The sequence below is a fragment of the Rattus norvegicus genome, chromosome 10, assembly GCF_036323735.1.
Source record: "Rattus norvegicus strain BN/NHsdMcwi chromosome 10, GRCr8, whole genome shotgun sequence".
Lineage (NCBI taxonomy): Eukaryota > Metazoa > Chordata > Mammalia > Rodentia > Muridae > Rattus > Rattus norvegicus.
The window spans coordinates 79,373,227-79,387,103 of record NC_086028.1 but is presented as its reverse complement, the minus strand read 5'-3'; the positions used below and the strand labels follow the sequence as shown (position 1 = coordinate 79,387,103).

The following is a 13,877-nucleotide window of genomic DNA, read 5'->3' as shown; positions in this document are numbered from 1 at the left end:
ATGGAATGTTTTAATGTAAACTTTCAGTTTTCATAGAAGCTAAAATAAAGCCCATCTGCTATCATCCCTCTTTTCTATCCTTTATTCTCAAATGATGGATGGATGCAATAGATCAAGTGGCTCAATGTCTACACCAATATACTTTCTAAGCGTTGCTTTTAAAATGAATCACATAAGTGACACTAATCATGAAAATTTCACAAGAGAAGCAAAAGGAAGTAATATCTTTGCAGGTATAAAATCAACAATAATAAATTTACCCAACAACCAGTCTTAACAGTGGCTCTCAGGCATGAAGGCAACAGTGTAGTTCCCGCAGCGTTTCTCTAAGCAGATCATACCACAGCCCACAAGAACCACCCCAGAGCTCAGAAGACATGACAGGCACTAGAGGAATGAGGAAGTCAGAAGCCATGAGGTTTCCCACCTAGCATCTAACAAGTCTAGTTCAGTTTTACATGAAACAGAACCTCTAACAAAAATTCAAAAGGTAAGGATATTCATATTTAATCAGGCAAAATACTATTTCATAAACAGTATGTATGAAAAGAGAAAACTAAAGGATGACCTGGAATGCTCTTGGTCCTTAGAGGGTGATACATTAAAAGAGTAGCTAACACTGTTGGCTTCGTTGAGACAGTCTCTCTCTTAGGAGGAAGCTTGAATTCCTAATCTTCCTGCTGGGGTGTAGAGGTCTCACCACCATGCCTGACCACAGCAGATGAAATCTGGGATCTGTAATCCTACTCTGCCTTTCATAGAAAATGAAACATGGAAGTTATCCTTGATGTACAGCTATCAGAATGATCGTCGGCAGCAGGGTTGGAAAGTACAGCTATCAGAATGATCGTCGGCAGCAGGGTTGGAAAGCTCAGGACGACCGCACACATTACCAGAGCTCTGAGAAGTATGAAGCACATCTTAAATGAAAGTGCAAAAAAAAAAAAAAAAAAAAAAAAGGGTTGACAATATCAGCACAAACATCCCGGTAAACAGAACAGGGAACAACAAAGTCCTAAATTCCACTTAAGTTTGTAAACTACAAAGCCACTGAGGAAATGCTGATCAGCTAGAGCAAATCACTGGAAAAGCAATCCTTAAGCCATGGTAGGATACATGCTAATCAAACAGGCACTCTGGATTTGAAGCTACAAGAACAGGACTCTCATCTAAAATAAGCTTTGTTCTTAGCAATTACCACGGAGAAAACTTTGAGCAGTCTTCCTTCACTTGGACACACTCACCTAGCCAACTAAACACCAAGAAATGCCACTTAATCACCATGCATACTGAAACATGGAATTATGGAAATAAATTTCAATCTAATTCAATACCATGATATAAGTAATGTATTTTCAAATCTGTGATGAAGTTCAGCTTAGTTTATGGTAAATGTTGCTACTAAAATAAAAATTACTTAACTCGCACACGTTTTCCATGAATGACCCACTATGGAATGTCATGAACAAAGTCTTACGTTTAGGTCTGATGATCACCTGAGTTCTTCAGCATCTCGCTCCCTCAAGTCAAGTCCATGACATCTACAATGTAGTATGTGCAACCACTCTAACCAAAGCATGAAATATTGGAAGCTGGCTCATAATTCCAAAAGCTAAAGACTATAAAATGATGGCTTTCGCAGACGCTCCATAACAACCAGTTCTTTCCTGATGACTCACCCATCTTAGTGAAATGGTGCCAAGAACCAGTGAAAATGGATATTTTTAGTTTAAAAAAAAAAAGAAAAAGAATAAAAAGGGTTTGGATGAGTGGGCACCTGTCCCGCCAGCCCATGCTTTGTCTCCCGCCACCCTGCCCAGCACCTGACCCTCTATAGTACCTGTGGTGCTGCTGTGACTAGTTACCTGTGTTGAGGCTGGGCCTGAACTCTCGGCTAGTGCTGGGAGGTGGGAAGGCCTCCAGGGCTGTCTGTGCTGGCAGGGTTCGATATGGAGGAGGAGTCAACTCTTCGTCCCCAGAGAAGCTCCTCCGCACCCCGCCTGTCATGGGCAGGCTCGACAAACTGACAGGCTTCTTCCCAACTGGCATCTTCCTCTCTAAACATCAAGTCAGACTGAAGTAAGCTTTGACTTAAGTGTGTGGTAAGAAAGTGCATTGTATTCTAGGGAGGCTAGGTTGTATAGGAGACTGCAAAGAACTGACTGTGCAAGGCTTAACTTTTGCAAATGTGTGTGTGGGCGTGCACCCGTGCAAGCACAGCATATGAGCATGCTGGGCGCAGGTGGAGGGGAGGCTGCTCTAGTCTCTCAGGCCTGATAATCTTGGTCTTGACCCTCAAGTTTAAAATGAATGAGGCAAAATAAACTAGAGAGTAATTCGGGTAGAGAGTTGCTGGATTGATGTCCTTTGAGAAAACTTAGCTTAAATATTGGGGGGGAAAACTATTTTTATTTTTATTTTTGTAGTAGTGGCAGGGACCAGCAGGCTCTCCTGCACACTAGGCAAGAGCGACAGTGATTGGCACACTGATCCCGAGAGAGTATTTCTGAACATGACTTTAAGGCAGCATTTCCCTGGCTATAGAAACCTAACTATGGCCCTATAGCGTCAGTGTTCTAACAGGCGGCACAGGTTCACGGTCTTACGGTGAACTCCCAAGCTGTTGTCAGCAGTGTACTCAGACAGCATTTGTAATTCTGACCCAGAAATGCACTTCTAAAACTCAGACTTTGTATTGTTTACAAAGTTCTTCAGCTCACATATCAGAATAGGGTCTCAGGAAGCCCAGGCTGATTAATTTTTAAAAGACTAATTTATATATATATGAATGAATACACTGTAGCTGTCTTCAGCCACACCAGAAGAGGGCATCAGATCCCATTACAGATGGTTGTGAGCCACCATGTGGTTGCTGGGAATTGAACTCAGGACCTCTGGAAGAGCAGTCGGGGCTCTTAACTGCTGAGCCGTCTCTCCAGCCCCTTGCCCAGGCTGGTTTTAATCTCACTACTTAGACAAGGTTGGACTCATCTCCCTAGTGCTGGAATCACACATGTGTGCCACTACACTCAGCTTTCTTAATGTGTTTTCAAGACGAGGCCTCACAGAGATTAGGCTGCTGCTGTCAAACTCACTAGGTAGCTGAGAATGATCTTGAGGCTCAGATTTTCCTGTGCCTACCTCCTATGTGCTAGAATTAAAAGTGCTAAATTATACCACTTTGTATAGTTTTATAAGCAAACATACTCTAGAACTTATAAAATGCTTTTTACCAAACTAAAATATGCCTGGAACTTTGTAACACTAAACCACCAAGCATAGTGCAAAAGTAAGTGTGCAAAGTAAAATATATTCTTATCTCTTTATAGATGTGTACTTTGTTTTCCTCCTAACCCAATAACCAGATAAACGTCAGATAATCAGAATGAAATATGTAGATCTAAGCCAACAATATTCTCATATAAGGAATCTGAAAGCTAAGTGGGTCCACACTCAGCTCGCAATTGCCAGGCCAATGTCATGTGCTGTGATTACTTGACTTAACACATTTACGAGTAAAATACCAGGCAAAACCACCAAGTCCTATATATAAGTAGTAGCTCCTCAAAGTGGTGAGATCTGAAACTGCTCCAGAATTCCCATGGTTTGAGAGACGCTCCTGGTCAAACAGTACTCTTATTTTCCAAGTGCGAGTTAACAACTCTCCTAGACAGCACAACTATGGCACAACTGGCTCACTGCTCACCATGCTCGATAGCACAGCCAATCACCATCCATCCGGGGGATAAGGACTACCTTAGCCACGTTAGTACAGAAGAAACAGCAGAGCTAGAACACAACAATCTACTGGCAAACTTAAAGACAAACACCAGGGTTTGAAACTCATCTGATGTGGAAAAAGCCTGCTGTAATGGAGAACTTAAGATTTTACTTTTCATTTATGTGTGTGCCTGTGTGTCAATATGCATGTAGGTGGCTTCAGAGGAAGAGGCTGTCGGACCTACTGGAGGTGGAGTTACAGGCAGTCATGAGCCACCCCATGTGGGTGTTGGGTTCCAACTTGTGTCCTCTTCCAGAGCAGCTAATACTCTCTCTCCCAGACAACTTAGTTTTTTTCCTTTTAAATCCCAAGTTCTTTCAGGTTTTAGTAACGGGTTTTGTGGGAAGGATTTGTGTCTTTGTCTGTGTATATGTGTTTATGAAGATGTACGTGTATGTGTGGCCAGAGGTCCATTTCAGGAGTCATATACTTCTGGAACTTGCTAATTAGGCTAGGCTGGTTAGCTGGAGAGCCATGGGATCCTATTTCTGCCTTCTAGCGCTGAGATCATGAGAATATATCACATTGGTTTTTTTTTTTTTTTTTTTTTTTAAATTTAGGTTCTGGGAACCAATTTCAAGACTGTGACAAGTACTTTACTGAGGCTTTCCAGCACGACTCTGCAGCCCGCCCCCCTCCCCGCCCCCAGGGCTTTCCCTCTGTAATTTAGGCTGGCCTAGAATTCACTGTGCAGTTCAGGCCGGCCTTGAATTTGCAGTAATCTTTCTGTTCCCCAAAGACTGGAATTAAAAGCCTGATCCATCACATTTTGCCTTGTGGGAAAGATTTTCAATAAATGTTTAACAGGAAAAAACCAAGTCCTAAGCAGGAGGAAGCGGACAGTCCCTCAATAGTGCAGAACTACCTACCGCTGGTTACATTTCTGCTCAATTCCAACATTCAAAGATCACTTTCCTAAAATGTTGGCAATAAAATCATACTCACTTGGTGACACATTTATTATCTTTACTTGGTCCACTTACTGTAAACATCTATATTTTGCTTCAGAAAACTATCCCAGAGTTTGCCGTCTACTACATAGTATATGCCGTAACATGTCTCTTTCCTGAATCGAAGAAAATTTTCAATTCCAAAACAAAAACATATCTGGTCCCAGAAATTCTTAGTAAGAACTCATGGATTATGTTTTTCTTTTCTTTATTTTTCTTTTGTAGATTTATTTATTATATGTAAGTACATTGTAGCTGTCTTCAGACGTACCAGAAAAGGGCATCAGATCTTATTGTAATAAGATGGTTGTGAGCCACCCTGTGGTTGCTGGGAGTTGAACTCAGGACCTCTGGAAGAGCAGTCAGTGCTCTTAACCTCTGAGCCATCTCTCCAGCCCTATGTTTTCTTTTCCATATCAAGTGATTTTAAGGTGCTAGAGACGATGGCACAGTATTAAGATAAAATGTCAAAGTTAAGGTACATGCTTTATCTACAGCAGAGTTTCTATCTGCTAATCCAGGCATCTGGCAATGTTAACTAGCAGTGAAATTGGGTAACTATTATTATTACTTCATCAATTCATCTACTCATCCCCACATTCCTAGACCAGGAACAAACCCTGCAAGTGCTACAATGGAGGAGGCAAGCGAATTGTACACATAATGCTCATTAATCAGTCTAAAATTAAAACACGAAGATTCTCTGTGTACACATGTGCACCTGAGTGTATGTGCAGGTGACCCCTGAGCCAATAAAGGAACTTGGATCCCCTGGAAGCAGAGTTACAGGTCATCTGCACATTACCTGAGGTGGGTCTGGGGTCTGAGCCTAGTTATCTGCTAGGGCAGCAAAAGCCCCTAATGGCTGAGACATCTCTCTAGCCCCCTGCACTGCACCCCTCCTTCTGCTTTTGAACACAGCCTTATATCCCAGGTTGGCCTGAAACTTGTGGCCATCCTTCTGCCTTAAGCTTCCCAAGGTCTAGGATTACAAGTGAGCTACTATGACCGGCCTAGTAAAAAAGACTCTTCATAAACTACTAGGAGAGACTATATATTACACACACACACATACACACACATGCATATATGTGTGCCCATATTAATATCAATATTATGTTAATAGGCAGACAAACCCTACACACTTATGCGTGTGAAACCCCTCACTCTCCTTCCCAACCTTAAGGTTCTCATGTAGCCCAGGTGAGCCTTGAACTTGCTTTGGAATTGAGAATAACATTGAATTCCTAATCTTTCTCCTCTGCTTGTTGAACGCTGGGATTACAGCCATGTTGTCTCCATGCTTGGCTAAAACCACTGTTTGACTTCAATGTCTTAGATACTTATGAAACCTTACTCAAGCTCTTGTCCAACACAAAGTAAGACAGTTTAAGTAAGCCTGTTAAATTCTCTTTACAGAAAGTTGAGTAGACACACCTGCCTTAGTTAATTTAGGGACATGAAATTCACATGTGAATTCTCCGGAATCGTGTTTGAATCCGCAGACCACACTCTGATTGTGAATGGTCTAGCAGTACTCCCCAAGCACGTGTAGGTGAACAACTGTATTATCAAGCTCCTGATGGGCAAAGTAATCTTGGGTCTGTGGGAGGTTTTGCCCACAGAGGAAAGTGCTATGCATGCCTATGCAGGTCACCATGAGTTGAAGCTGATAGGCTTAAAAAAAAAGATCTATATCTATATCTATATCTCTCTCTCTATATATATATCTGCCTGCACGAATGCCTGCATGTCAGAGGCTATCAGACCCCATTTTAGACGGTTGTAAGCTACCATGTGGTTGCTGGGTCCTGAACTCAGGACCTCTGGAAAAGCAAGACAGTGCTATTAACTGCTGAGCCACCTCTCCAGCCACAGATCTTTTTCTCACTCTGCTGTGTCTGCTGTGATATACCGTTGTATGTGGGAATGTGTTCATTTGGAGACTTATCATTCTTCACTTTACTGGATTTATTTTTGAGACAGGTTTATTCTCTGTGTAGTTCTGGCTGTTCTGTAATTTGCTCTGTAGACCAGGCTGGTTTCTATAATCTGAATGTTGGGACCAAAGGAGTGTGCCACCACATTAAGCCTCCACTTTTTCATTTTACCTGAGCTATCTCATCAGCAGTCCTTCTTAATAAACGTGAATTTCTCAGGATTATCATTCCAGATAAGAGTTGATATGATAGCTACTGTAAGCAAACACTGCTTTTTTTTGCTTCATTAAATAAAGTTTTAAAAAAGGAATTAACTTTAAGTAGGTTTATAATTATTTCAAGAATCACTATAAGGCTCTATTCTTTAGCTGTGTGCTTGAAACACAGCTAAAGAATACCTGATTGTTTCTCCTGTTAATTAAAACTGTTTCTTACATCAAGAAGGTTTGCCTTTTATGTCATACTGCACCTTTAAGCATAATACATAATGAACAAACATCAGCTCTCACAGGGATGTAATTTTCTGTGCAAGAGTACTGTGACCTTAATTGCTTAACAGTTAGACAATGTATGCAGACGCATGGTGACCCACTTTTCTTATGTCCTTTGTACTGCTGGGACTTAGCCTTTTTCTTCTGTTTTGAAGAAGCTGACTGGCTTTCTCTTGATGCTGAAAAATAAAAGGGAAAATTGGTAACAGAGAATGGCTAGACAATTCTTTACGAAGATCGTCATCCCTTAAGAATGCTTTTAAAGGGTGTATTTGGTCTTACAAAACCATGAATGAGCCTTGTCTGGTGGAGGCAGAGCATGCTTTTAATCCCAGCACTCCCAAGGCAGAGACAGGCGGATCTCTGAGTTTGTGATCAGCCTGGTCTACAGAATGAGCTCCAGGACAGCCAGGGCTACACAGAGAAACCCTGACTCAAAAAACCAAAACCTAAAAAAAAAAAAAAAAAAACAAAAACAAAAAACCAAAAAACCCTCATGTACCTCACTATTTACGCAACAGCACTTATGAACAATGCATTTCCAGCCTACAGTATGCAGTTCAACCACAGTGTAGTTTAATTTGGTGACTTGTGGTTTTCTCAATTTACTGCTATGTAACTGATATGGAGTTCACACTGCCGTGGCACACACAGTCTAATTCTGTGATAGTATTGGGTCTTAGTATTTTACCTGGCAACTCATCAGACATTGATATATTCTTGTGCTGTGAGCTTACGAGGTGATTTATAAGGGACAGCCCTCTGGGGGATTAGTTGGTTTTTAGAAAAGAACATGTTCTCTGTACAGTAACTTACACTGTGATGCTGGAGGCTGTAGTTGATATCCAGTTAACTGGCACCACCCTACAGGATAGAGGTCAGGGGACTCACAGTCTACCCACTGGTCATATTCTTCTTCCCATCCATCAAAATGTATCCTCAAGAGACGATGAATAATTCGTGTAACTGTGGCCACACATATTAAACGTGGTTCCATGAGATCTACAGCTTCTAATTTCATTCCCACGCGGAATCCGTGATTTGGAACATCCTAACACAGAGAAATCCAGTATCAGTGCGATGCTCAGAAGGACACAAACCAGACATCTGAAGTAATTTCCCAAAGCTCACAACAGTTCCGCAGCTGTGCCACCATACGGCACAAGCACCCTCCTTTACACTTAAAAAAGAAAGAAAGACTTGCTTCTCTAAAGAAAACACTTAGTTTCCTTTGTTGATTTTCATTAGGAAATTCTAATATAAGCCGAAGAAGTTCAACCCAAGAGTAACTGCACTCGTACGTCACGGCCAGGCCCCACTCAACCTTACCTTATTAAACAGTTTTACTGGCGCTGCAATGGAGCCGGTTTCCCTGAGGTAGTCAAACCATTTAAAAGGAAGTTTTGTGTAACCTAAAAAATACAACCGGTTTAGGTAACAGTACATTTAAAATTAGCATAACCTTAAAATGTCAGTAACTCAGTACATGAAATTTCAGATTTTAGGTGGTAATGGTAATTTCTTCTCATTCTATTTTTTTTTTTAAAAAATATATTATTTTTGAGATTGGGGTCTCAAATAGCTCAGGCCAGTCTCAAACACGCTATGCAGTAGAAGGTAAACGGCTTCTCCCAAGTCCTTTTGTCTCCACCTCCAAGTATGGGATTGAGGATGTCCTACGTTACTTGGTGGTGTTCAGAGCTTCCGGTACCATATTACAAAGAAGCCCCTGTGCAGACACACGTATATGTCTCCTTATCTTAATGCAAAAGCGACTCTTGTTTACTCCAAGGACAGACTTCAGCGCGCGCGTGTGCGTGCGTGTGTGAGACTGGGGATCTATCGATGGCCTCATGCTAGGCAAGCGCCCCTACCACCGAGAGCTACGACTTCTTGCAGCACTAGGTTTAGAACAGTCTAACACTTAATACTCTTTCTTTGTTCAGGAAACTAAAGTAGCTGAATTATACTTTCAACAAATCTTTGCTTTAACCCCATCTTAGAGAAAAACCCAAGGTAAAGGCACTGAAATTAAAGGTCACTGGTCAATCCATGAGAGTTGCAAGGACAAAGAATGGTTAGCTGGGTGTAGTTGTCACACCTTTAATGGAACACTCTGGAGGCAGAGGCAGGAAGATAGCTATGGTTTATATAGTAAGTTCCAGACCAGCTAAAAATATAGAGATCATGTCTTAACAAAACATTTTAAAAGGTATATATGATAGTCTAAAAAGAGAGAGCCTTTTTTCCCTTGAAGGCTAAGTATCCACTAAGTGGATACTTAGAATACTATTAAACACTTAATACTTAAAGTTTAAAAATGTTTCTGTGGGAGCTAGAGGGCTCAGTAGGTAAGATCAGTGGCTGCTCTTCCAGAAGATCAGGGCTCATTTCCCAGCTCCTCAGCTATTAACAGTCTATAACTACAGTTCCAAGTGATCTGAGGCCCTCTTCTTGGCTCCTCAGGCACCAGGCACACCAGTGGTACAGACATATGCACAGGCAAAACACCCATACTTAAAAAAAAAATAAATAAAAAGCTTATGTGTACAGGAATGTACTGAGATCACTATATTAGAGGGTCTGTAAATATTGACCCTGTGACACAAACAGATTCAGGATAGACTTCCAATGTAACTTATTAAAATAAACTAGAATACAAAGGTTGTGGATTTTAAATTGTTTTTATTTTATGTGCATTGTGTTTTGCCTGTATTTGTTTTTGTGTGATAATGTCAGATCCTGGAGTTACTGACATATGTGAGCTGCCATGTGGGTGCTGGGATCTGAACCCAGGTCCTCTGGAAGAACAGTCAGTGCTCTTAACCCCTGAGCTATCTCTCTAGCTCCCAAAGATTGTATTTTTACTTTACTTGATGTATTAACATTGAGACAGGTTCTTGTTCTATAGTCCTGGCTGGCATGTACTCACTATATAGAACAGGCAGGTTTCCAACTTATGGGTGATCCTCCTGCCTTTGCTCCCAAGTGCTGGATTTCAGGCATGTACTACTAGGCTTGGCTTCAGAATATCTCATAGCTCTTATATGTTTTAGTCTATCTATACATATTCACACATCATGTGTAAATATTTACATACAACAATTAAGATTAGGGCTGTGTTAAATGTAAGCAGACAACATACAAAGCAAGGCTAACAACTGAGTGTTTGTACCTCTGGGTGGAGTCAGTTCTATCATGTTAATTTCACAGAAACCCACAGGGAAAATAGAAGGAGAGGTTGCATGATAACAGAACCAGTCTGATCCGTCTGCTGCTTCTGAGCCATCGATCCCAATCATCAGGAATCCATCAGCCAGCACCTTTGAAATCAAGAGAATCCCACGTACTTGAACATGTATACCACTATTACAAAAAAGTGATATTTTAAACAACATTCTAAAAGGAAAATCTATTACATAAAGATGTTTTACAAGTAAAAAACAGTAATACAATGATGAGAAACCGATTAGATTATTAATGAATACCAGAAAGAAACAAACAAAACCATACAGAACTGATGTCAGAAAAACAAAGTTTACAAAGAGATGACTTCAGATGCTTGGAAAAACAAATGTCTTTGGCCAATTACTGACTGAAATACTTTTCTGATTAAGTCATTTAATGTTCAGTGTGTGAAATGCTAGCCTCCAAAGTCTGATGACCAGAGTTCAATCCACAGGCTCACACAGTGGAGAAATCCATCTACCTTAAGTTGCCCTCTGCTTTGTACACAAACACAAAAAATAAATGGGATAAAAATAACTATTTGTGGTTAAGTGTCAGGTTCTTAATCCTAACATGAGAATGCTTTCCTTCTCTTCTGACTTTTTACATAGACAGAAACCTTTTGCTAAACTTCTACCTTCAAGCTTCAACTTGCTATCTTTTACCATATTCTTCTATGACACTAAGACTGCTTGGACCCAACAGAGCCCTCTTAACTCTCTTACCATGCCTTAGACTCCAGTTAATAAGTAGCATTCCTGACCCCTATTACTAGACCTTGAACTTGAGATCCTCTTGCTCCAAATTCTCAAGCCTGGAATTACAGACTTGTAGTACCATGTCTAGTTTTCCCCACATATATTTTAAACACAATAAACTTCTATATCTTGCTCAATTATCACAAGACCTTGTCCAAACACATGTTTTACAGTCTTAGTATTTCCTAATTTCCATTACACTGAATTACACTGAAAGTATTTTATACCCATCCAACAACCAAGAAAGAACAAAAAAAGGGGGGGGGGAGGGAGGAGGAAGGGAAGAGAGGGGGAAGGGCTCAAAACACAAAAGGCTAAGGATATTATTGCAGTGAAGTCTATAGACTGCATTGAGACCTAGTTCAAGGTACATACTATACAATTTGTTGCTGTCCCTTTTCTATCCGTATTTAGCCTGCAAAATTCACCAACAACCTCGAGTTCTCAATTCAGTGGTCTGTTTTCCATAACACTAATCTCCTCACATATAACCCTAATAGTGAGACAAGATCTCACTAGCCCTGGTTGGCAAGGAGCACACTATGAAGACCAGGCTGGCCTTAAACTCACAGATTTGCAGCCTCTGCCTCCTGAATGCCAAGATTAAAAGCACTCACTACTATGCCTGTTCTTAAATCTTATTTTATATGACACTTGATTAATGACTTTTACTTTTTGTCCTTCCACACCCCCTGTCACAGTCTAGTCTGCTGATTAATAGTCACTTTTCCATTATTCCTTCAACGATTCTTTTGGTAGTTAGCTTTTCACCTCTAGCCCTTAGATTTCTGATTTCAGCTCTTTGCTTTGTTTCAATGACCTCAGACACTGTCAACTTCAGGACTAAGGGGCGTTCATCTCCCTTGCAGGGCCTCAGTATCCATTTGACCTCCAAGTGGAACATGCTCTCTGAAAGCTAGTCACTGTCTCAAGCCAACAGGGCTTTAGTCCTTTAGAAAATACCATTTCGTTCACAACTCTTAGCTCATTTTGGATCTTGTTTTTGTAAAAAAAGGTACTCTAAATTTTTAAAAAAGTTATGTATACGGGTATTTTGCTTGTATGTATGTCTGTGTAGCATGTGTTCCTGGTGCTCACGAATGCTTGAAAACGGCATCAGATTGTCTGGAACTAGAGCTACAGATGGGTGTGAGTCACTATGTGGGTGGCAGGAACCAAACCAGATCCTCTTGCAAGAGTAGCAAGTGTTTTAAATGTGGAGCCAACTGTGAAGCCTGACTTTTGGGGGGTGTTGCTCCCAGAACCTTGCACCTGCCCTATTAGGCAAGCACTCTATCTCTGAGCTACAACCACAGCTCCAATGTTTTGAATGTATACTGTATGCATGTCAACCACTTGCCATTTCATTAATGTGCTGATTAGTCTGTTAACTTGATTCAAACTAGAGTCACCAGGAGAAAGGGAAACTCAACTGAGGAACTGTCTCTGTCAAACTGGCCTGTGGGCATGTCAGTGGAGTATTTTCTTCATTGTTAATTGGTGTAGTAAGGCCCAGCCCCTTGTGAGTACGTAGGTCCCCTAGGCAGGTAGGTCCCAGATGGCTAGGCAGCATACACCTTTAATGCAGGCACTCATGAAGTAGTGGCAGTTGAATATGAGTTCTGGGCCAGCCAAGGTTAAATACGGAGACCCTGGCTCAAAGGAAAAGAAGGTGGCTGAGGAAGTCAGTGACAGCACTGCTCTGTGGTCTGTTTCATTACATTAATAAGTTCTTCACTGATGGGCTAGAGAGGTTAAGCTAAAATAGACTCTTCCCCACATTGTATTGTGGATGCTGTTATAATGGAAGCTTCCTGCAATCCTCAACATCTGTAAATACCTTTAGTTTCAATATCTGAACTTGAGACTATTTCTTCTTACCTTATTCTTGTGTAAGTACCAAACCAACCTGTATTTGGATTGCCTTATTAGGCAACAAACCATCAATTTCGTTAGTATTAAATTTGATTTTTATCTTTAATAAAAGGGTAAAATTACATTCCTCCCCCCCCCCCCCCTTTTAAAGACAGGGTTTCTCTGTGTAACAGAGTCCTGGCTGTCCTGAAACTTGCTTTGTAGACAATGCTGACCTTGAACTCACAGAGATCTGCCTCCCAAGTGCTGTGATTAAAGTCATGTACTAACCATGCCTGGCTCCAAACAATAGTTTTAAGTAAGTTTGTGATGTATCTGTGTTTGATTTGTACAAGTATTTCATAAACCTGTACGTCATAGGTTGCATTCAAGTTCTAAGTGAAAAGGGGTTGTGAAGTCTTTGACTATAACACATTAAAAAATAAAACAGATCTGACAACACAAAGTTTTAATACTATTCTTCCCAATGAAGATGCTTGAAGCCCCCCTCTGATCTTAATCCTGGTTCCTCTGGTAGAATTTCTCTACTTTAGAATACATTCTCTTACCTTTCTAATGGTTGCAACACATATTGTAGAAAGATTTAATGGGTCTATAGCTTCCAATTTCATTCCTTCTTTGAACCATTCTCCACTCTGGTCTACTTCTTTTACCTACAGAAAGTATATACATGATCACACATGTCCTTTAGAATTATTTATTTAATGTGTGTATGTATATATATGTATACATGCCACAAGCACATGCTAGGTCAGAGGATAACTTGGGAGTCACTTCTTCCTTCCCACCTTGTTGAGGGAGGGTCTCTCTGGTGTCCCCTGCACTGTAGGCCGTATGAGCCGCGTGCCTCCAGG

General features: G+C 40.9%; 1 protein-coding gene across 32 annotated transcripts in view; it reads right to left on the bottom strand.

Moving 5' to 3' along the window:
- The window catches only part of Mbtd1 (mbt domain containing 1), a 56,275-nt gene that overhangs the window by 5,212 nt on the left and 37,186 nt on the right, over nucleotides 1–13,877 (bottom strand). For 23 of the 32 annotated variants that reach the window (XM_039087681.2, XM_039087697.2, XM_039087690.2 and 20 more), the window contains 6 exons: nucleotides 13,572–13,676; nucleotides 10,338–10,485; nucleotides 8,492–8,574; nucleotides 7,979–8,213; nucleotides 7,264–7,341; nucleotides 1,866–2,057 (listed from right to left, as the gene is read on the bottom strand). In XM_039087681.2, the coding sequence (XP_038943609.1) occupies nucleotides 1,866–2,057; nucleotides 7,264–7,341; nucleotides 7,979–8,213; nucleotides 8,492–8,574; nucleotides 10,338–10,485; nucleotides 13,572–13,676 (841 nt within the window). The remainder of the gene's footprint in view (nucleotides 1–1,865; nucleotides 2,058–7,263; nucleotides 7,342–7,978; nucleotides 8,214–8,491; nucleotides 8,575–10,337; nucleotides 10,486–13,571; nucleotides 13,677–13,877) is intronic. The other 9 variants (XM_063269849.1, XM_063269851.1, XM_063269854.1 and 6 more) reach the window with 1 other exon arrangement.